The 23,751-nt window shown below is 38.2% G+C and overlaps 1 protein-coding gene across 5 annotated transcripts in view; it reads right to left on the reverse strand.

Annotated features, from left to right (window-relative positions):
- The window catches only part of LOC145986766 (uncharacterized), a 177,227-nt gene that overhangs the window by 2,984 nt on the left and 150,492 nt on the right, over positions 1–23,751 (reverse strand). For 3 of the 5 annotated variants that reach the window (XM_083121148.1, XM_083121152.1, XM_083121151.1), the window contains 10 exons: positions 21,630–21,788; positions 19,759–19,941; positions 18,502–18,607; positions 17,506–17,631; positions 14,761–14,969; positions 12,581–12,689; positions 11,725–11,836; positions 10,383–10,450; positions 7,047–7,107; positions 2,013–3,690 (listed from right to left, as the gene is read on the reverse strand). In XM_083121148.1, the coding sequence (XP_082977274.1) occupies positions 2,046–3,690; positions 7,047–7,107; positions 10,383–10,450; positions 11,725–11,836; positions 12,581–12,689; positions 14,761–14,969; positions 17,506–17,631; positions 18,502–18,607; positions 19,759–19,941; positions 21,630–21,788 (2,778 nt within the window). In that variant the 3' untranslated portion in view covers positions 2,013–2,045. The remainder of the gene's footprint in view (positions 1–2,012; positions 3,691–7,046; positions 7,108–10,382; positions 10,451–11,724; positions 11,837–12,580; positions 12,690–14,760; positions 14,970–17,505; positions 17,632–18,501; positions 18,608–19,758; positions 19,942–21,629; positions 21,789–23,751) is intronic. The other 2 variants (XM_083121150.1, XM_083121149.1) reach the window with 2 other exon arrangements.

A 23,751-nucleotide genomic window follows, 5' to 3' on the forward strand; every position in this document is an offset into this window, starting at 1 on the left:
TTTCATTCAAGTCATACAGTGTACCAGAGGCTTTGTAATCCCTTGCATTTTATTGCAGTGCAGCTTATAATAGATATCATGAGTGTGGGCAAAAATAAGAGCCAAGTGAGGTGTTGCAATTAAAACAATGGGCAAAGATTGACTACACTTCAACATGGCATCAGCAAGATGGAGAAAGTCGCATGTCTCAGATGTGTGTATGTGCATTTTCTGTTTATTCTTTGGAGCTCTGGAATTATTTAAACTACATGTTGGTATAAGCTTCAGTTTTATTTTATTTTTGACAGCGTGAAGATTCCATCATTGTAATTGAACATTTGTTTTTCTATACTAATTCCTTTATGACTATAATACAGAGGTTGTTCAGCGTATATTTGACCAAACGCGATTCCTCCCCCCTGCACTCAGAATGAACTCACCCAACCTTGGTCAGGCATGTTTGTCAATGTAGTGTGTGAGCTGTAAAAGAGTGGTTGTGTTTTCTCACTGGGCCAAAAATCCCGCCCAAACTGAGCCGCTTTTTGGGAGGAGTGCGTTGTATAACTTTCCAAGTGTTTGCATTTTCTCGCTTGGCCGAAAATGCTGCCAAAACAGTTGCTTTTGGGAAGGTTATGTTGTAGCCTTTTATGACGCAAAGTTCAGTGTGTCAATGATCAGGAAGTAGTGTAAGAGCAAGAATTGTGACGTTAGTTTGACTTTATTCAAGAATGTGATCGGCAAGTATAAGGATTGCATGGCCCCAGCGTTCGGTTCTCCAACAAAGGGGACGAAAACACGTCCGTGCACACAAGCCACCACCAGTATGCAGGTGCAAGGTGCAGTTAACAGTTTCCAAAGACAAATTTAGATGATTTTCCATCTGTCTTTGGGTCGGTGGATTCTCTTGCATGCCCATTCTGCGAAGTTTCGCCTGCATACTGGTGGTGGCTTGTGTGCACGGACGTGTTCTCGTCCCCTTTGTTGGAGAACCGAACGCTGGGGCCATGAAATCCTTATACTTGCCGATCACATTCTTGAATAAAGTCAAACTAACGTCACAATTCTTGCTCTTACACTACTTCCTGATCATTGACACACTGAACTTTGCGTCATAAAAGGCTACAACATAACCTTCCCAAAAGCAACTGTTTTGGCAACATTTTCGGCCAAGCGAGAAAATGCAAACACTTGGAAAGTTATACAACGCACTCCTCCCAAAAAGCGGCTCAGTTTGGGCAGGATTTTTGGCCCAGTGAGAAAACACAACCTCTCTTTTACAGCTCACACACTACACTGACAAACATGCCTGACCAAGGTTGGGTGAGTTCATTCTGAGTGCAGGGGGTAGGAATCGCGTTTGGTCAAATATACGCTGAACAACCTCTGTATATGAAAGACAAAGAGATACTTTTAGTACACACAACATCAAGGAGATTAAAAAGTACTGCAGTTCCACGTAGAGTATTTTCAGATCAATTTAAAAAAGGAAAATATTGAATAGCATAAAAACCAGCCATAATTTGAAATAATTTCATATCTGCTTACAATAATCAATTTTCCATTCTGAAACAGCTTTAAAAAATTCAGTCTGGCTTGCAAATAGCCAAAAAATAATAACACTAATAAGTAATGCACTGTAGTCACCTGACAAAATTACCATGTGACTTCCTCCATTTGAAAATAAAATGATGTTTCAATTTCATTTCCTTTAATAACACAAATTAAGTCCTCAGTGTTCCCAACGTCTGAGAGTGATCAGCATTTTAGAAATTGAAAATATTTCAGTTATTTCTCAAATAAATGGACAAACCTTACCTGCAGCTTTCAACTGATTTTGAAACTAGCTGGTATAAAATATCTACAACTTTTCTAGCAGATTCTGGCATAGTTATTACCAATTACAATGCTGATGTGATGAAGAATAGTAATACAGAGTACTTCCAGAGACTTGATGATGTCAAAGCTCATTTGGTGTTTTTGAGGTGTCTACAACTAACAAGGTGAATCTTTCCTAACCTTAGGTTACTTCATACCTTTTAATACCCAAACCCCACCTGAAGAAGCTGTTAACCAAAGTCTTGGGCTTGAAGGCTCCATGAAACGGTGTCATACCTGCTACTGCTTCCCATTGGAACGGGCAATCTGCTGCTCAAGTGGCCCGGAGGAGGACTGGGAGGCCGTCCTGCATTGCTGGAGGAATGGTACTGCATCGCCCGTCGAGTTCCAGCCTCCGACTGAGATGACGATGCAGACGACCTGAAGCTGCTAAGATAGCTGCACGCGCTGAGACTTCCCAAGCTGAGCCGCTGCATAGCCTGCCTGCAAGGGCTCGGTGCTCTGCTGCTACTGGGACTAGAGTTGCAGCTGCTCGGTGCCGTGCGAGACACACTGCGAGGTAATCGAGACATTCCACTTTGCCTGCCCCTGTCCCCACCGCCCGTAAACGAAGAATGCGAGAACCTCAAACCCAGCACCAATTCCCGATCTGCTTTATCGGCACCGGGGCTTGATCCTCTGCTCCCCGTGGGACTAGTTTCGCAACTGGAGCTGCGTAGATTGTGGCTTCCGTGGGAAGTTAAGGAATGGGAACTCGCAACCCCGAACTGCTTGATGCCTCTGCCGACTCTCGCCTCGTCACCATGATCTAGACTCGGACTGGAGGCTCTGCTGGTACCAGGACTCGAATGGCAGCTGCTGATCGGTTGACCTGCTGAGTTCCGAGGTATTCGTGAGCCAGACCAGTGTCTGGAAGCTCCCATGTTAGTTTTGGATCTCGTGTTAGGATTAGAAGAGTTACCCATGCTAACAGCAAACGAAAATTGAGATCTCATGGCTTGTTTCCGAGTAGTGCCAACACCTGTTGGTTGCAGATTCTCGTCGGAAAGGGACCTATAATTGGGGCTGGATTTTCTGCTACGGGGTGTAAAAACACAAGACTGTGGCCTTATTGTTCCCCTTCTGGACAGTCCTGCAGACGAAATGCGGGTGGAACCTAGCGATGAAGACCTCCTGAAATCATTTCTATCTGAAGAAGGACCCTTCTTAACGTTCATTTGGTATCCAGCATTTTGTGACTGAGATCTTAACCTATTCCGCATAAGGACAGCACTTTTCGTTTCTCCTTGTCCAATGCTTGACATATGAGAATCCCTTGAAAGCTTGCTCTCCGCACCAACACCTGATCTGCTACCGTGACCTTGCATGTCCCCATCTTGAGATTTTGATTTCATGCCCTGAAGTTTCCTCTGACGCAACGACGTTTTGGAATTGGCGGAAATGTTCTGAATGTTCTTTTCGGATGCTCCGCTAAATTTCTTTGACAATGACACATCCATATCAGCAGACCTCGAGAAATTCTTTTCGGGATAGTTATTGGAATGCCTCATGTCGTCAATGCTTGAGAATTCCCCCCGTTTCCCATACCAGTCTGTCCTCTTAGGCCCTTCATGTCCTGAGGAACTTACGTCAGCGTCTGACTTTTGGCTCAGATCAGCTGCTTTCAAACTCATGGTATCCACAATGTGGTCATACTGCTGATTCATATAATGCCGGAGCACTTGCTCTTTAGTCCCGAGACTGGCTCTGCTGTGCAGAAACACTTCCTGCAGATTCGGAATTCTTGTGGCAGCTGGTTTGTTAAAGTTCGCATTCGATATCCTTATTCCAGCATCAATATAAAACTCATCAGTCGACGGATCGATGGGATCCAAGCTGTAAACAGACGAAGCAAAAGGCTTAGAATTTGCATTCCCTGTTGAAAACGGAGGTGGAGAAAGTTGCAAAGAAGCAGCATGATCCCAAATTTCCCTCCAAAAAGCTGGATCGTCGTTCTTAAACTCTTCGTGACTCCCTGCGTAACCCTGAGGATCTTCCGTGTTAGTGGAAAGCTTAGAGTGGATTAGATACATAGGCAGGTGGTAGTAGTGCTGCTGCATGTGAGTATGGGAGAAGCCCCGAGGGACGTCCCCAGAGTCGACAAAGCGGCTCTGGAGGTTCTGCTCAGAGATGGACACAAACTGATTGGGCTGGGGCTCGGGCTGTGCTTCCCTGCTGAGATTCTGCGGCACGGACCGGCTCCTCTGGGGCCAAGTGCTGGCGCTGGAAGACAGCCCGCTCTCAACGTCATCATCATCCTTCCATGACTTATTCGCAGGATCGTGCGAACCTACTGAGCAATCATCGTACGGCAGTTTCGAAATATTGGAAAATGGACAGCACAGCCTCTCTTTTGCAAATCTACCCATTTGGGGTGCGGGAAGACCTTGATTCACGCCCCTGCTTCCGTAGCGTTCTGGCTTTTCGCTGGACTCCGAACCTGACATTAATGCATTGTAATACAACTGCTGCATGCTGCTTGCACTGTTCTCGGCAGGATATGCAGACTTTTTGTGAAACTCCGCCTGTTTCGAGGACCTCATGAATATATTTTGGTTAGTGGGTTCCCGTGTACGAATGCTTGCGTTCGTGTTAATATTTTGCAAGTGGCGGGGCTTTGTGTCATTTTCTGGCACTTCCCACACCTTTTTCGAGGAAGCTGCATCCTCGGATGGAAACCTGCTTAGTTTCCCTTTTGAAGGGTTTTGCTCAGGGGAAGAGGTGGGGCCAACGTTAGGAGGCAGAATGTCTGATGTCGAAAAGCAGCGGGTTAGTTTCCTAGAAGCAACACAAACAGTGCTGTTAGAGTAATAGTACCATCACCAGAAGGGGGTTATAATGACCAAGAACTACAAGCACAAAGCAGAGGGTGTGGAAAAGCAGTACAGGAGGTAAAAATGCTAACCAGGATCTATACAGGGCAATTCAAAATGATTCATCCAATTTCAAATGGTCATAAATGAACATAAAGTAAAACTCATACAGTTGCATATCATGCTACTACCGATGCTTCTCTCCCAGCATGCAGTGTGAAGGAAAATGGCAATCTGACAACAAAAGGCTTTCTGTGCGACCCAGTGAATTTGTAATAACCATTCAGTTTGGTTTTATCGTTGAAAGACAATTGATCCACTGATGCTCAGAGTATCTTCAGTAGATATCAGCATCTTGTTTGCGTGTTACTGTTCACAGTTTTCTCAGTGAGGTGTTATGCTGCCATTGAATTGGACCTCATAATGTCGGTCACCTGTTATTACTCTTTTTCTTATGAGGCCACAAATATGGAGTCTGTGACAACTGACATGCTAGACTGTGTGGCAGGAATTTTGCTGTTGTCTTTATGTTGATTGTGGTACTAAGGGATGTCACATAGAGCACTTATAAGATATGATATCAAACAATACGCCAGCCTCCGTGCCAGAGTGGTTATCACAGTACACAATAATGCCAGGGTCCCAGATTCGAATCCCAGCTTGGGCATGGGTTTTCTTTGTGAGTGTTCCTTCATCAATTTCATCATATCATCACTCGTCCTCATCTTTGTGATTAGCGAAAAGTGGCAGAAATGTGAAGCAAAATAAACCAAATCAAACCAGAGTTATATTTTACACTGATGTATGACGCACAACTATGATGTTATAAACTCAAAATATATAGCCATATGTGACGTCAAATGGATCATTTTGAATTACCTGTATTATGCTACAATCCTAGAACAATATATTACTCTAAATGGTAATTTAAAAAGTTAAAGGGGAAACGGAAATGCATATTAGAAAGTTACAATGCCAAAATGTCGTCTCTACTCAAAATTGGAGACAACGAAGGATTTGTTACCTGAAGTACAACATGAATGGAGTTTCTAAGTCTTTACTAAAACTGCTACTGTACAGATTTACTTCTAAAAGTCCTTTGGTTCTAAGACATCCTAGTTAATCTTTTTAACTCCTTGTTAGGAAAGAAGGTAAAAGCATGCAAAGAAAGAGCACTAGAGAGAGGACTCATACAAGTTACATTACACAATACTAAAAAATCTTAGGTAAGAGTTTCTAATCACAGTTTGTTCATATACTTTAGTTTATATGAAGAATGTTAGTTAAGCACTACAGTCTGAAATAGATGTCTGACTACAAAATCATTGGTCCATGATGTTTCACAAATTGGTTTAGGTACTCCACTAAATTCTAGTTTTACAGTAGAGTTGAGTACGTTACTTGAATAAATAAGTAATGTATTACAAGTTACGTTCCTTTTAAAAGTAACATGTCACTGTTACTTTGCCATACAATATAGATAAGGGATTTTATCTGAACCGTACACAGGTCCAAATTTATATAAGTGGAGGCCAAGGTTTACAGCTTAAACCTGTATCGAATGAGTTTTCCATGTTTCCCAAGTCTTTCACCCCCGTTCCAACAAAATATTCAGAAATGCACTGCGGTTAGAGTGTGTAATATTCAACAGGTAATTTACATAGTAAACAATTGTACATATGAGTAGAGAAAGAGATATGCACTACCTACACAACATGAACATATATGTATATGATTACTTGAGAAAATTAGTACTCTCACCTCGATGGAATGTTTAACCACTACACAAAACAGCATTTTGAATATTTGAATAGCAGGACCAGAAAATGAAAAGAAGTTTCCATCATAATTATAAGTCAATGTTAATTCCGGTCAGACTTCCAATATTTTTCAACGGCTACGAGATAATTATTATTAGTCCTCTTTATGCAATTCTTAAAATAAAATACACAAGAAAAGGTTCAGCTATGATAACACTTATTTGTTGAGCATTTTGTGAATAATATTTTGAAATTTCATAAAATCAATCATACTTTGTTTTCAAACAGTAATATATTACAAAAAGAACTTGCGGGAATTAAATTAGGAGGTAAATACAGGATTCAGAGAGTAATGTAGGTTAACTGAAATGCAAATAATATTTACATATATGTATATAAATATTTAAATTGTACAACTTTTTTAATTTATTGATACTCTTTGTCAGATAATAATAGAAACATTGTTGTGAAAATTTATTGAAAGTTGTGAATTTCACTATTGTGTAAAAATAAGTTTGAGACAGGTAAAAATTTCATGAACAGACCAGAAAACTTTCACTATCAAAGATGAGATTAAACTATGTAAATGCATATATAAAATACATAAAGATGCACTAACCTTGGAACCTGTGTAAACTGCGAACTAGATTGTTGTTGACTTGTGGAAGCTCTGGAATTAGCTGAAATAGGAAGGAAAAAACACGATGAGGGAATTTAGTAGGAGATAGTTTTCTTGATGGCTGTAGTGGAGAAGTTGTGGGTGATTAAAATGACAGGGAGGGATAAGATGATGGGACAAATATTGCGAGGAAGGTAAGCACATGAAGGTTACAGTCAACCATTTTTAAAAAAAGATACAAAATAACTCCTCTTTATAATTTAGTACTGCCCTATTTGGAATACCAAAAAAAAAAATTCTTTCAACCAACCACAGTAGAGCTCAAGGATACCCAAGTAACCAAAAATGGTTGACTCAACGTTGGGCCAACCATACTGAAAATGGTTGGCCCAACGCAAAAACATACCGTTGGCCAAGGGTAATTTTGGCTGTGGTTCCGTTGGGCCAATGTATGGCTTTACTACCTTTGGCCAACATATGGCTTTACTACATTGGCCCAATGTATGGTTCTACTACGTTGGCCCAACGTACTGAAAACTAAAGAATGGATAGGTTTGTTTTCTGATATATACATACTTTATTGTTGGGGCAAAATGTAAACAATAGTTCAAATTATTTATGAAAATATAAAAATACACAGGATTCTCAGTCACATGGTATCATTGTTTTCAAGGCACCATACCTTCAAGTGGTAGCACAAAAACCTTCTAGAGTTTACTAATTTTTCCATCTTTCATGAAATTTAGTCTGCACATAACATTGCTTAACCACCTTCACAATAATACCTGTAAGAATGTTCTTGTTCTACTACAGCAAAAGAGGTAAACAATAAGCAATTCCCAACACATCTTTCATCCATGGCGGCTGACAAAGGACTGGTGAGTTACTGCAAGTTAAAAAATAGCTTCTACTTTTATTAAAAATATATTATATTTCCAGTGTGTGCTGTGACTGTAATATTCGAAAAGAAACACTGTTACATGTCACTTATTTTACAGTCTATAAAAAGTTGTTTTTAAAACTGATTTGGATTCATGTTTCCGTGGTTGGGCAAACGTTGGCAACCACCGTTGGCCCAACGTAAGACCAACGTCAATTTGCTAACCAACATAAAGTCAACCTTTCCCACGTAAAAACTGACGTTGGCCCAACGGTGGTGGTTACTTGGTTATGGTCAACGGACATTCACAATATGCACCCATTCAGCCAAATCAAATTTCAGGGTTTCCAAGAATTTTGAATCACATTTCGACACTATTGTAAATGTTTTAGCTATCAGAAACCAGTTTACAGTATATTTTCAGTGTGAACATTAGAAAGCACTGGTTCCAATTGTTCTTTTCAAATACCAAACAACTATTGTAGTAAATTAATATTCACTAATATGTGCAACATTCATATTCATCAGTTGTACAGCAATGATATTTTATATTCCCCTGACTTTTCCAGGTTTTGGAATCTTCATGAAATTCCCTGGATTTTTCACTCATGAACTGATTTCCCTGACTTTTCCAGGAGTTAGAGGACAGTCAGAACCCTGGTATTCCAATAACAGAATTTACACATTTTACATTTGAATGAATTAACAGGAAAATAACGTATGAAAAGCAAATTACAAATGTTTATGTATTCTAAACTGTGATCCATTTGTAGAAATGTCTATAGGGCCTGGAAGAGAGTTGAAATGGTTGGACAATTTGAAGAACAAGAAATGCGGATGACAGATAATCTGGGCTTCAGATGCGTAAAAAGTGAATTCCCCAGAATGGGTCACCCCCCCCCCACACACACACACACACACACACACACTATTTATATCATTGGCTCCGTTAAATATGAATTCCAGATCTGCAAGTTTGTGTCTGTTGTCAGATGTTTTGATATTTGGCATTTTCAAAAGGATGAGCTTTTGCAGAAGAAACTTGTTGAGGAACAATGGCAAAATAGAAATTTAAAACAGAGTTCAGTCCAGCTGGATTTGATTGATGGCAGTATTCAATGAAACAAAAGATTTCATAAATATATTGAAAGCAAAATTTAGTGATATCTGTACAATGATAGAAGAAACCTTGCATACACATTGAACCCCTTGAACCTGCAGAGATATGCTCAGAACTGGCAAGTTTTCTGATACCAATATCACCATCATTAGCACATACCGATACATCACTATCAGATCTGCCATTGCTTTACCACGTCTTTCAATAAACATTACAGTTAAATAAACTATTTCCCATGTAGTCAATTCACAGGCTGAGTGCATTGAATGCTGGGCTCACAAACTCACAAACTCACCAGTCTCAGATTTGAATTAGGAATAGTCACAAAATCCAGATAACAGATTTTCAAATTATCCTATATCTGTTTGGGATGCAATGGGTAATCTGGATAATTCAGATATCCAGATAATCTAAATATCTGGACAGTACAGAGATCAGGATAATATAAATAATCCAGCTATTCAAATTATCCACATATTCAGATAATCCATGTCCCGGGTTCGAATCCCGCTCGGGCTTGGTTGTTTGTGAATGCCCATTCATCAATTTCATCACTCATCTCCATCTTTGCAAATTACCCAAGTGGCACAAAACGCGAAGATAAAATAAATCATTCAATCATTCAATTCAGATAATCCACGTATGCAGATTGCTATTTACTTTTTCAAGTTTATTAAGTTATTCTGGTAAGAATGGTTTCTGAAATTAAAAATAATTATCAAATAACAGTTTGCAATTACCCTTGCGCAAATGACACACATTGAAAAACAAGCAAACAAACGTGCTAAATACTCAACTTAGCAATGCAGAGATCTGTTCCAGAAAAAGTAAACATTTTAAGAATATTCTGATAATCTCCAAACAGTTAAATGAACACATTGGATGATGGATTTGTTGAGAATCCGTATGGAAGATATACGAACATGAATAAAAGAATATGTGGAGAGGCCATAAAATGGATAAACGATAAAACTATCCAGATAATGGACACATTTGGATATTTTAGATATCTGGATATTTGAAATCCAGATAAAATTTTATCCAGATTTGGGCATCCCTAGTTTGAATTAGCGTAAAAAGAGAGAAAAGTATGTAAAATTCGAAAAATACAAACATGAAATAATTTTCACATAAACTAAACATTGAAATGGGACACCCTCCATAATGATCCTGTAGGCACAACAAGCAAACAGTGGACGCGACAAATTAACACAAGACCTAGGGCCACAAAGACTGAACATAAACTCCAAGTTCCAATGTAGATGGCAGAAAAAGCCATTGTGATATTAATGTATACCAACATATGCAAGTGTTTCTCAATTATAAATAAACTTACATTTAGCACCCATTGGAGTTGATCCTGGTGACTTCATACCAGTACTACTCGAAACACTGTTCCCTTTCCTGCAATAGAAAATGTAGAGTTCAACAATGTATAAGGAATGTAATCTGACTGGTTAAAAATTAATAACTGTGCAATTTTGACAAGCTTGTGACTATTAAATTAATCTCTCTTTTCAACTTTGCACTGGCAAAGCAATTACCTTCATTGATACAACAATATTGTACTACTATGGCTGATGTTCTTTGTCAATATTTTGAAAGAACAGGATGATCCACAATTTTTAATAAAAGTATTAAACATATCACAAATTGAAATAACTTGTTGGCATGCATGACTTGTGACGCACAAATAATATACAAAACCTCAGGGATTGAACTTTGGTTATTGATTTTTAACGCCAAAACTCCAACTTCTGTTGTAATTGGATACCTTTGGATATGTAGACACTTCAAGGAGATTCAGGTTCGATTCCTGGTAAAGGCATAACTTTCACTAACTTTTCCATAAGTTAGTAGATCATAAATCTAAGCTAACACCGCATTAGATATGCTAGGCAGACCATAGTTTTCAATACACACACACATATAAAATATACAGTATGTTCTAATCAATGTTCTAATCAATCACCATTCTGTAACTCGTACTTAAACAGATGAATAAGCTTAGCACTTCTTTTTATTACAGGTGACCAATCAGTGTTTTATCAGCATATGCTTATCAAGTAATTTGACAGTCCAATATTTTCTATAAGCAACCTGTGATTCTGAGGAATTTTGTTGTTTATTACTAAACGTAAAGTTTTAATTCATGCATCCTTGTTTTGTAAATGTTTATGTATGCAGTTTCCTTTCCCATACTGCAGTTAACCAAAGTTGGGTAACAAAAAGTGAACACATTACAGTTACTTTGTTTACAAAAGTAACATTTTACCATTGGCCAATATAAGCATTATAATTATTGTTCTAAGTCCACTATATGCACAGATAGGCTAATCAGGACTGGACCTACAGTTTAAGGTGTGATCCTAACCACTGTTCAATGTGCCTCCACCTTGAACCAAGGACCACTTGATTATAAGGCATCATACAATACGGATATTTAACTGTTTACACAAGTATCACACCTGTTCTCTGTAGTACATGTTTTAACAGTGCAAGTTTAAAAGGACACAACAAAGCATGTTTTTTCATGGTAAATAAATTGTCCAGTTCTGAATTTATCCAAGTAAAGTAACACAAAGTATCATTACAATAACTCCTGTAATGCATTAATTAAAATAGATAATTTATGGCAAGTGTTTCTATTAACACGTGATGTAATTTAATTCTCTAACCTCTCTGTCCGTCTGTCTGTTACAGATGAAGAATGAGCTTTCGGTTCAACTGAAGACCTTGTCTTGTTTGCTGAGATCCTTTCGGATGAGGAAGGAGGTTTTGCTCCTGAATCTGGAATTGCACAAAGCAAAACATTAATTCAATTGAAACAAAATAATTACTAGAAGTATTTTATTTTCCTGTAGTTTACGGTTATTACAAGCATAAGAAAACAGTTTTTCTTTGTGACGTTTCAGGAGAACACACGCTCCTTTCATCGGACATTTATTTTCATTTTGACTAAAGATACAGTTTAATAATAACCGTAAACTACAGGAAAATAATTCTATAATGCAAGCAATGCGTACATACAATAAAAACTATTACTAGAAGTAGTTCTAAGCAAACTAACTAACTAATTGTAGTTCTAAACAATGAAATTCCTATATGCAAAAGAAAACATTTAAATTTAAAATAAAAACATCAGTTCAACCTTTATTTCTATAGGTTTGTCAGACAATTTACAATGTATGTCCTCAAATGATACAATTTGGAATACAATTTGGATTGGTAAGCTGACTCATGTTTCTGTGCCACTCCAGCTTTTTGTCTATTTAGAGCAATATTAATAAATCAAAAGTATATTAAAAATACCAAGCAAAAGTGAGCAATAACAAATAAAATTGTCATTTCTTCCTTATACAATCCTCACATGTAGTCAAAGGAAAGATCATAAATTTCCAATTCACCAAATTTATAAATTGCAAAAAAATTTCATTATGACATAACATTCTCAATTACTTAAACTAAAAATTAGTTAAACCAATGAAGAATGATGTTAGTATTAATCTTAAATGTAATGACATAAGAACATACTTCTCTTCTCTGCCTTCTTGATAGTAGACCCTTGTTCTGCTAGCGACTTTTCTTCTTCTTGCTTTTTCTGATCTTCCAATTCAAATGCATTAAACACACCTGTGCTTCTCTGGAAATAATAAAAAGGGTTAAACATACTTCAATATTTCATGCAATTGAGACAATAAAAATACATCTGTTCCCTCCTGTATCCACGAATTCAGTTTCAGTTATGTGTGTCAACAACCGATCCATGAGGTGGTGAATGAAAAAAATAATTGGTATAGTTTATACATGGCACCTCAAGTCTACAGTGCATTATAAGGGATTAGCTAAGATGAAGAAGACATTCTAAATGTCTTACTGTGCATAATTTATTACAGGATGTGTAAGGGTAAAAATGACTTACATACAGGATACACTACACACTGCAGCAGTTATTGATGATGAACACTGCTTGTTATCATCACTAATACTGACACTAACACATTAAACAAGGGAAAAAGTAACTTATTTTACAAAACTAAATAATTAATTTTAAGGGTATGAGATGCTGTGCCCACAGGCTCTGCTGTAACACCCCCCTCCTCCCCAAATGTTAGGTAAAACTATTTTGTAAAATTTGTTAGCTGTGATGATTGAAAATCTAGACAAAATATATTATTTTGGTAATAACTTGATGAAGGATAAATTCACAGAACACCATTTGTTCATCTTGTTTATGAGCTGATGTCTAAGTAATAGACACGGGAAGAAATTATAGGGGGGGGGGGGTTGAGCAGGGTAAAGAAAGGTGTGTGCAAAATATTAGGGAAAAAACCTGCACATATTTGTATGGTATTTCTAAATTTTCTGTGTGCTATATTAACCTACTGAACACACACCCACCCCACTCTTACACATGCATGCTGCCTTCATTTAATACTGTTAAACTTTTGAAAAATGGACTTCGTTTATAAAGCCTCTCCAAATAACCCATGAGTTCTCCCCTGGACATCAGACGTAGTTACCGGCCTGTTCAGACAAGGTGCACATTTATTTTAATTCTGTTGAACTGCAACTGAATACTGAAAAAAGTCCTTGTTAGATTCTGGAGTATAATTTCTCCTCATGTGGCACTTGCAAGCAGCTCTTGACGTTGATTAAGCTAGTTTAAGGTTATTAAGAATAACAGTAATTTGAACACTGTCTTTGCAGTTTTTGATTCAACATATTGTTCATCAACCTTTCTTCTCTCCATCCATGTACTTTGTGCGTGTTGCTAGGCTTGTTTGTAAAGATCATGATGTCACATGATGCAAAGCCAGAGGTCCCAGGTTCGAATTCTGGTCATCTGTGTTTGCCCCATCATCAATTTCATTCTCACTGTTATAATTAACCCAAGTGGTAGACGAACGAGTAATATTTCCAAGACTGCCCACGTAAAATTCTGACTTCCACCCAACATGAGGCTGCATAGATCTCTCACTCGTTCAGCTCTTCACGTGATCCACGCGTGTTCATTTAATAGTTTTATTTATTGATTGATTTGGTTTATTTTACTTCGCTTTTCTGCCACGTTTGGCTAATTGTACAGATGGTGAGTGATGACATGATGAAATTGATGAAGGGACACTCACAAAGAACACCCATGCCCAGGCTGGGGTTCAAACCCAGGACCCCTGGCATCACAGCACGGTGTGCTAATCACTCTGCCATGAAGGTCGGCTGATTTAATAGTGTTGGAACTGTCTGTGGCTTTGGTTATCTGCAGATGGTCTTGAAATGAATCACCTTGGATAAAGAATTACACATCATCACACAGCCTGAGTTCTTTGTGAGTGTGTCTTCATCAACCTTTTCCCTAACATATCTTACTTTCACACCAGGGATGGCAAAAAATATCAGGATTCCACAAAATCTAAAAATCTCGATTCAAAAAATCTACTACCCGGATTTCGGAAGCAATCCGAATTTCGGAGAGAGAAGTTTAACAATTTTTTTCATTTTTTAGCCATCTCTACTTCACACATCATGTACGAACACTGTTATCATCATTATCAATGTAGGAATGCTCCCTCCTCCTTCCCCTTCCTGGGTTGAAAGATTAACCCTGACATTTGGCAAGTCTTGTTATGACTACGTAAAAATGTCATGCTTCGCCACTGAATACAAAATACTAGGAGAGAATTTCTGTTTTAGATCATCCCAGCAGAACCTACCAGTTCGATCATCATTTCAATCTTGTCCAACTCTTCGATTGCGATTCTGACGGCCGTTGAAACATCCCTGTCTTTCTCGTGGTGAAGCAACTTCCGCAGACTTGTCTCCAGAGCTTGCAGAAGCTTTCGATCAGCTGGTAACTTGAGTAACGCCTTCAGTTTGGGCAAAATGGAGCAAAACTTCAAGCGAATATTTGGCACAGGATCCTCTGAAAAAATTAGAACATTTTTTTACAAATACATATTGAAAAATAAAACATACATATTGATGTATAATATTTTCTTAGCTGCATACCAATTATCAACCAACAATGAATCTTTCATATATTATTAAATAATATGCACTGGCAAATGCACAGCTAGAGTACCCTTGATAATGATTTTAGCATGGAAAGGAACATTTTTTTTTCACAGAAAGGAGAGCATGTTTTGTTAAACAACAATTTGAAGGAATGTATAAACTTTGGAAACTTTGATGCAAACGTCCATCACCACAGATCGGTGTAATTTTACACTTAATGAGATCACCAAAGCACACATTTGAGACTTCAAGCATTTTTCTATGTAATTTTTGCATCTCCTTTCTGCATCTTCAGACCACCTGCAATGATGAGGTTGAATGATGACAAGATTAAACCAATCTGGGGACTTGGAAAGAAACTCATGTTCATGCTCGTACTTGAACTTTACTTAGGCAATAAGATCATGAGGCTGCTGCTCTACCTGTTCAGAAACTGAGATAGCTATCTCAGGCATTTTTGTATATTGAATTTTTCTTTCAATTTACCCTTGACATCCAATGAAATAAAATTTGAGCTCCTACCAAATCAAACCATAGCTCCCCCAATTACAATATCTTAAAGTGATTTGGTACAGTGTTGTGTAAGTTGCGCATTTCCTATCAAAATCGATAATAATAATAATAAAAAAGGTAAAGTTCTCTGTGCATACAGCACTGTGCCATGAAGGTGTTTAGGGGATGTGGGGGTAGGGCCCCACATTCTCGATCTTGGCCATTTTAGAGGTGATGTGATCAGCACAAAGTTCCAGCCCCCTCCCACCCCCCTTTCAGGGTTACTCCCAGGGTACAGTTGGGAGCTGAGAAGACTGTGAGTGTGGGGTGAGGTTCGGGGAGGAAGTGTGGGGAGGGGAGCTTCGACTTGGTGTTCAATTTTTCAGTGTTGCCAGACATGCAGAAGTCCTTGTAGGAAATTGTGAGAATCTGATAATGGAATCAGGACTTACAGTGTGAGGTGCAGTCTGGGGTTCGAAAAAGTTCGGAACCATTCTTGAACCTCCACGGATGATGTCAGCCACGGGACATCTCAAAGACCAGCAACGGCATAGGAATTCACACTTCTTCCGTGTTTTCGGGAATAAATTTGTTTTAAAAATCGAATGAATGTTCTGGCATGTTTAAAAACGATAAAGTGTTCCCCTGTGCTTAGCACCACACCATGAAGGCATATAGGGGGTGTGGGTGGGTAACGCCCCACACTTTCTTGATCCGGTCGTGAGTGGGGGTGATGTATTCAGCTTCATGCCCCTGACCGCCTTTACACCCCAGGGTTTCCCCCAGTTACCCATGTTATTCAACACTGGGTGGGTGCCGGGGCCGCTTCCAACGTTAGAAAAGTTCCCGGATTTGAACCGGCCAAGGATCGAACCCGGGACCTTTAGCATGGTAGTCAGACACGTTACCGACTGAGCCACCGTGGCATGTGTGTATAAGTAAATGTATATGTATAGAGCAGACTATATCTAGTAAACTGGGTCGCTGAAGGTTAACTATCAATAGAATTAACATTCAACGAAAAGCGGGAAAGCCGGCTCGGGGGTTGAGCAAAAGTTTATTCAGATTTTTTTATTTGAGGGGTGTAAGCTTGTGTTTATGGGTGTGAAAAGGTATAATTAGAGCCAAAATGACCATAAATTTGTCCTTTTATAAAAATTGCATGGGGTGTTAGGACGTAGTTGGTGGATAAATCACTGGGGCCGAGGTTCATGTTCCATAATCCGAAAGTTGCAGAAAAGCGATGCTACATATCACAATGTAAATACAAACCCTGCTAAAGTTAAAATTAATTGAACCATGTCCAGAAAAGAAGCATTAACAAGGCGCTAGGAAATACACAAAAAGCATGCACACACCCTTACTTTCTTAGTCACGTTGGATGCAGATTGCTTTGATTTGTGAAGTATTACTACTATGTAATAAGTTCCATTCATTTGCAATGCGTTTTCGCACCATGCCTTTTTTATTTATGCCGCTGCCACCCTGAAAGGAAGACGAGCTGGCTGCACACAGCAACAACAGGCAGGTCAGTTTCACATTCCTCAGCCTCGCAGTCTTCTCAGCTCCCAACTGTACCCATTCATTGAGGCTGGGTGAGTCCCAATGCCGCTATATGAAAGGACAATGCCGGAAAAACTCCGACCCAAGATCAACCACCCAATGGGGAGGGGGAGAATACTGAATTATAGTTTATGGATTTCTCCTCATGTTGCAGTTGTAAATGGAACTGAAGTCTATTAAGCTAGATAAAGCTTATAAAAATTATCAGATCTTCCTCTCATTCGGCTCCTCGTGCTGTGTGAAGGAACTGTATCTCAAATCCTTAACCACTAGGCTATGAAGATGTCCAATGGTCTTACACTCTTAAGTGCAAGACTAAATAGTCACAGGGACGAATTACTACTAAAGCACTCCGCTATGATAGTTGGATCATCATCACCAGTACTAACCTGCAAGTTCCAGAGTACCAAGGAAGAAATATTCCTTGTAGTAAGATACTGAGAAAAGTTCCATCATCATATCAGACATTTTTAGGTAAAGCATTCTGCTGTAACAGCTCTTGCCTCGACACAATTCTGAAATTAAGAAATTTCACTATACACATTACACACACAGAAAGTGTACAATTATTTTTTTTTATATGTAAGAACCCCAATGCATGCATTTTCTACTAATGTCCTAATTGAATTAAAACATTATTTTAAAGCTGTAGCACATTGTATTGCATTTTATAAAATGCTTATCAGAAAATTAAACGTTTTAGAGGAATAAACTGTAGGAAGCTATTGCAATTTCTCCACTATGCAATCAGTGGCACCAACTTATGTGGATGGTTCTGGGGGGCTTGAGCCCACACAAAAATTTTCCTCTTATTATATTTTAGTTTAGGAAATAGTCCGCATTTAAGAAAACAAAATGTTTTACCATTATACAGCTGAAGATTTTTCACAACTTAATTACTGACTGAGTGTTATCAAAATATTTCATAAAAATTTGTTACACCTTCAACATGAAACTTTTCAGTGTCCTATATTATTTACACTATCCGTGGTCACATCATTAGGAAAGTAAAGGAGAACAAGAGCTTATAACCAGGATGAGGGGATTAAAACTCTCAAAATAGGCAGGCAAAAAAGGACCCAAAAATACAAAATAGGCACTAAAATTGGTCAATATTGACATATATTTAGTCATTTTCCCAGATTAGGCACTGAAAATGAAGTGATCTGCAAAATAGGCACTCTTGACAAAAATTGGGAAAAACAGCCAGCATAAAATTCATGCATTCCTCTCAGAAGTGGCCTGAAATGGATTTTAAATTTAAAAGCCTATATTTTCTGGCCAAGGAACAAGAAAAGGGATTTCAGGGCAAATTCTCAGCCTACTTATGACATATATTACTGCACAAAATGATAAGACAAGTTGGAACCACTGGCCACAATTACCTTCATATATCCTCCTCCGAATATCAAGTCTTTGGTTTGCTTTCAGATTATATCGAAGGAACACGAGCAAGGTTCTAGCAGCAGCTAGGCGACATGGAAGAGGCCTCTGAAATTATAAACAGAAATAACACATATAAATGCTGTAATGAAAAGTCTTTACTAGATCTAGAAACTCTGTTTTAGATGCAAAAAATCAGGTATCCTATGAATTCAAAACTGAAGCTTTGTGAGTTGATACCCTAGCCAATGTTTGACAAATACGAGATGATTTTTTCAAAAAAATTGTTCCATTTTACCAAATACATTGTTCTTAATAACTTAAATATTTCCTTTATTTCATTTTGACTTATTTCTATCATAAAAATTTTGATATTTCACCCCAGTGTTGTCAATATTATAAAATTATCCAAGACAACAGTCAGAGTACAACTTTAGTTGTAATTCAGTTATAATAATATAATAATAACCCATGGATCAACAGTCCTCGAAAGGGCCTGGGCCTATCCCCCTCCTACAATCCTACCTAGAGGTGTGGAGTTCTTCAACCGGTAATGGGGTGACGTGTGGTTAGCACGTCGAACCCCCAGCTGTTGTAGGAGATTTCTGAGACCGGGTTACGCTACTCACTCGTAGCTCCCCAATTTCCTCATGATGGTGGGTTGCCACCGGCCCTGTACACAGACCGAAAATTCGCGGAGACTGAACCTGGGATCGAACCCATGCCATCCTGCAGCCGCCGTCCAAAGCAAGGTGCCTTAGACCGCACGGCCGGTCATGAGTGGGGGTGATGTGATCAGCATCATGCCCCTGACCGCCTTTACCCCCCAGGGTTTCCCCCAGGTACCCATGTCATTCGACGCTGGGTGGGTGCCGGGGCCGCTTCCAACGTTAGAAAAGTTCCCGGATTTGAACCAGCCGGGGATCGAACCCGGGACCTTGAGCATGGTAGTCAGATGTGTTACCGACTGAGCCACCACGGCCACCTGTAATTCAGTTACTTTTTACAAAAGTAACCTTCAAAAGATTGACCAAAACATTAACTTATGTTCACTTGCCAATACATTCTTCATACGATAGTTTTCCAGCTAACCAATATGATAGGTACTTTGTACACCTTCATATTAGGATGCAACACAAGCCCTAGTATGTCATTTTTGTAACAGTGTTTTATCAAAGAGAAATGTTAATCCCGACTATTTCATGCATCTTGTAGTAAACAAGCTCAGAATATGAATGAAGTCATTAGTTGCCACTTACCGCTTTATGTATTCTGAGAAAAATCACAGGTACAAAGTGACTGTAGATGAAGTCCGAGGGCATGCACTGGATAAGGCATTCCAGCTGCTCCAGCAACAGAGCATGGAGCCTCCAGTTTCTGGATGATGAGACTTCCCCTTCGCACTGAAGGAGAGCTCGGCCAATTTCCACAACTGTCGAATCCTGTAAGAAATTCAAAACAATACAATATCAATAAATATGAATGGCCTACTTTTCATCTCTCTAGTACTATGCTAATAAGCTGGAGATACATTATTAAACAGCATACAATCTCTTAAAAATCAGGAGTTGGTGGATGTATACGGCATGTCCAGCAAGTAAGAATTGGTTGCTCATGTGAACAAAATAAGACCACAGCAGCAACTTATAATCAGATTATTGAACCTTATGGCGAAGGATACCAAATGAAGGAAATAGGTATGAAGGAGGAAGGGCTTCCATGATGAAGAATGAAGTGAAGTGGATATCTGGTGATGGCTGGTGACCCAAAAATACAGAAGAAACAGGCGATTCATAAATTCTGATTTGCACAAACAATTTCTAACAGTTTTATTCTTCTTTTGGGTGGCTGATCAGCTTAGTTGTGACTTTCTTTGAAGAAAGAATGCAAAAAGTAGTGCCACAATGCAACAAATGCCTCAATAAATGTGGCTACTATGTAAAACAATACTGTAATATAGGTAGCAACATTTTGCATTGAATATATCTAACAAAATTCTTTGCAAGCTTTTCACCATCTGTTTAGTCCTTACTTCAGTGTTCGAAGTGAGCAAAGGAAGCTATCCCTCCAGTTAAGAAAAGTTTCATTAAGCATCCCCTAGCTAGGACAGTTTGCAGAAGCATCCCCCAACACAATGCACTGTCTCCATGTTGATCCATACAAGTAGTGGTGAAGGGCAGGGATTTTGCTTGAGCGAGAGCACTAAAATTTCCTTATCTAGTTAAAAGCTGAGGCTGCAAAAGGGCACTCAGCAGATATATGGACAAAACACAGGACAACACACAGCGCTGGCTGCAGGGAGCAGAATAGAACTTGGGTCTAGTTTTTCAAGGGGTAGAATCCAAAAGTTTTCCATCCCATAAAAATAGCAGCCAGGACTATTTTGCTAAATAACACTTACATTTGCAAAGTCATAGAAATTACTCATTATTTTCACCTCAGGTCCCAAAAGGTTAACAAAAGTACCATTAACTTGTAAATTTTAGAAACCTGAAAATTTGGTAGGGGGGTGAGCAAGTGTCCCCTCGCTCCACTGAGTTACCTCTATACCTGCAAGACTGCAGTTACTGCGGTGTACTATGTGAAAGTGAGGTTGACATTAGGGTGCCTTCTCAAAAGGTCATGCCTTACACCCCAAGGCCATTACTATTAATTGTTTTCCTGTAGTTTACGGTTATTACAAGCATAAGAAAACAGTTTCTCTTTGTGACATTTCAGGAGAACACACGCTCCTTTCATCAGACATTTATTTTCATTTTGACTAAAGATACAGTTATAACAATGGTTAGTAATTTTTTAAACAAAAAGAATCCGTTATATAATGGATGTTATCAATGTTGTAATATAGCAACTTAACTGTGAAAAAAGCAGTCTGTTTTATTTTTATTTCAGATTTTTTTTTTTAAATTATGAATCCCAAATATCATCAGGTAATTCAAATTCATCATTGTTTTCACAAAGTCTCTTGATGTTTTCTATTAAACTACAGGAAAATAATTCTATAATGCAAGCAATGCGTACATACAAGAAAAACCATTACTATTAAGGTTGACGTTTACAAATATAACTATAACAATATTGAAGTAAATTTCACAAAAACAAAATTTTGCATTTTAAATTATATACTCACCATAACATCAGGTCCAAGTGTGTGTGAATGAGTTAGCAACTCAAGAGTTGTGGAAATATTTGGAATGAGACCTTGCAACACTTCCTCAGAGTCTTCCTTCAAAAGTTTCACCAACTCACACTTAATCATTCTATTAGATGAACCTAACAGTCGTGCAACCTATGGGGAAAAGATGCAATAAAGTTAAGAGTAGATGGAAATATGCAATAGCCTTTCTGTTCAGAATATACATTTACCTCCAATTCCTTACTGTTTCCCATATGAAAGCATTTAGCATCCATTATAAGTCATATTATTCAAATTATGCTTTTTGAGAATGGCATTTTTAATGTGTTCCTGTCAGTGAAAAAAATGCCTCATGACATTCAAGGAACAATTAACAAATGTTAACAAAAGTGATGTTAAAGCTGGATGGCTAACCATCATAAGGGCCAATGGACATACGCTTCAAACCCACAAAAGAAGTGCATGAATTCAAGTGCGAGTTTAGTCACCAGTAAAATATATATAACAATAACAACAATAATATCTATGTGTAGGCATGTAAGCAGCAGTGGCATCGCCAGATAATACCATGGTGAGTTCTGCATACTTCGATGGTCGTGGCTACCAATATATTCTCATTTTCTCTCTCTATTTTTATCTCTCCTTATTTGTCTATCATCTCTCATTCTTTCTCTATCACTATCACTATTTCCATATCTCTGTTTGTGTGATTCTTGCTATGCTATTGTTGACTTGTTAGTTAATATACAAGATGGATATAAGAAAGTCATATTACAGACAGCATGTTCTCGGCAGTTTGGAATGCAGACTTTATGAATTCCATTACTTGCCTCATCCAGCTGTTCAGGTAGATCTCTTTCCACTGGATGATGCAAGTGATGGAATTCGAAAGGTCTGCATTCCAAACTGATGAGAACATCCTGTCTTTGTAATATGCCTTTCTTATATCCATCTTTATCATGACTAGGGCTTGGAAGTTGAGGAAATATCCTTTTTTTTTTTCCTAGTGTCCGAAGACAAGGCCCAACATAATATATGTTCATTTTGGGTCATTGTTGGCCAGAAAAAGGTGGGTTTTATTTGTCCTTTTTTGGCTTATTGGTCCATTTTTAGCCTTTTTTTTTTTAGGTCTTAACGGCTTTTTTTGTAACTTCACCTTCTTTCGACTACGTTTTTACTGCCCATTCTCAATTCGAATCATCATCAGATCATCACCATCACCTCTTAAACATCCTTTCTGTAGTAAAGAAATAAAAAAGAAAGAAAGAAATATATTTGAACCATCCATGAAACGAGAGAAAAACATTTATGGACGACTGAAGCAGGTACGGTACAAGATCCTTTAACCATAACTTGTCTGGAAGGTCGCGCTGGAAGAGGCAACTTTCTCTTGTTTTGAAGCTTTCAACACGGTGTATATGATTATTTTCCTGTAGTTTACGGTTATTACAAGCATAAGAAAACAGTTTTTCTTTGTCAGTTTCAGGAGAACACACGCTCCTTTCATCAGACATTTATTTTCATTTTGACTAAAGATACAGTTATAACAATGGTTAGTAATTTTTAAACAAAAAGAATCCGTTATATAATGGATGTTGTCAATGTTACATTGTTGTAATATAGCAACTTCACTGTGAAAAATGCAGTCTGTTTTATTTTTATTTCAGATTTTTTAAAATTATGAATCCCAAATATCATCAGGTAATTCAAATTCATCATTGTTTTCACAAAGTCTCTTGATGTTTTCTGTTACATTAAATTTTAAAGATGGTGGCTTACTCCATTTGTGAAAGAGAAAACTCCATACTGGATCTATGTTACCATTTTCATTATTTAATTTATTCCAGTGTTCTTCTGCAATGAACGAAGCTTCCCAGACATTCAACTCTGTGTTTCCTGTTAATCTTTTTAAAACCTTTCTCTTTTTAATCAAATGCTTCTCTTCGATGATATGAGTTGACAAACCTGTTCTTGGGTTTAGATTTATAATGTCCAAATCGTGTTCGTGTCATCTTATTGCCATTTTACTTGCCGTTTGTCCCACATAATCCTTTGAACATGAACAAGTTATATTATGTATTCCTGTGGTTTCCACATCTGGTAGAGAGTTTCTCAT

Source organism: Lepisma saccharinum, chromosome 4 (genome assembly GCF_977018435.1).
Source record: "Lepisma saccharinum chromosome 4, izLepSacc3.1, whole genome shotgun sequence".
Classification (NCBI taxonomy): Eukaryota; Metazoa; Arthropoda; class Insecta; order Zygentoma; family Lepismatidae; genus Lepisma; species Lepisma saccharinum.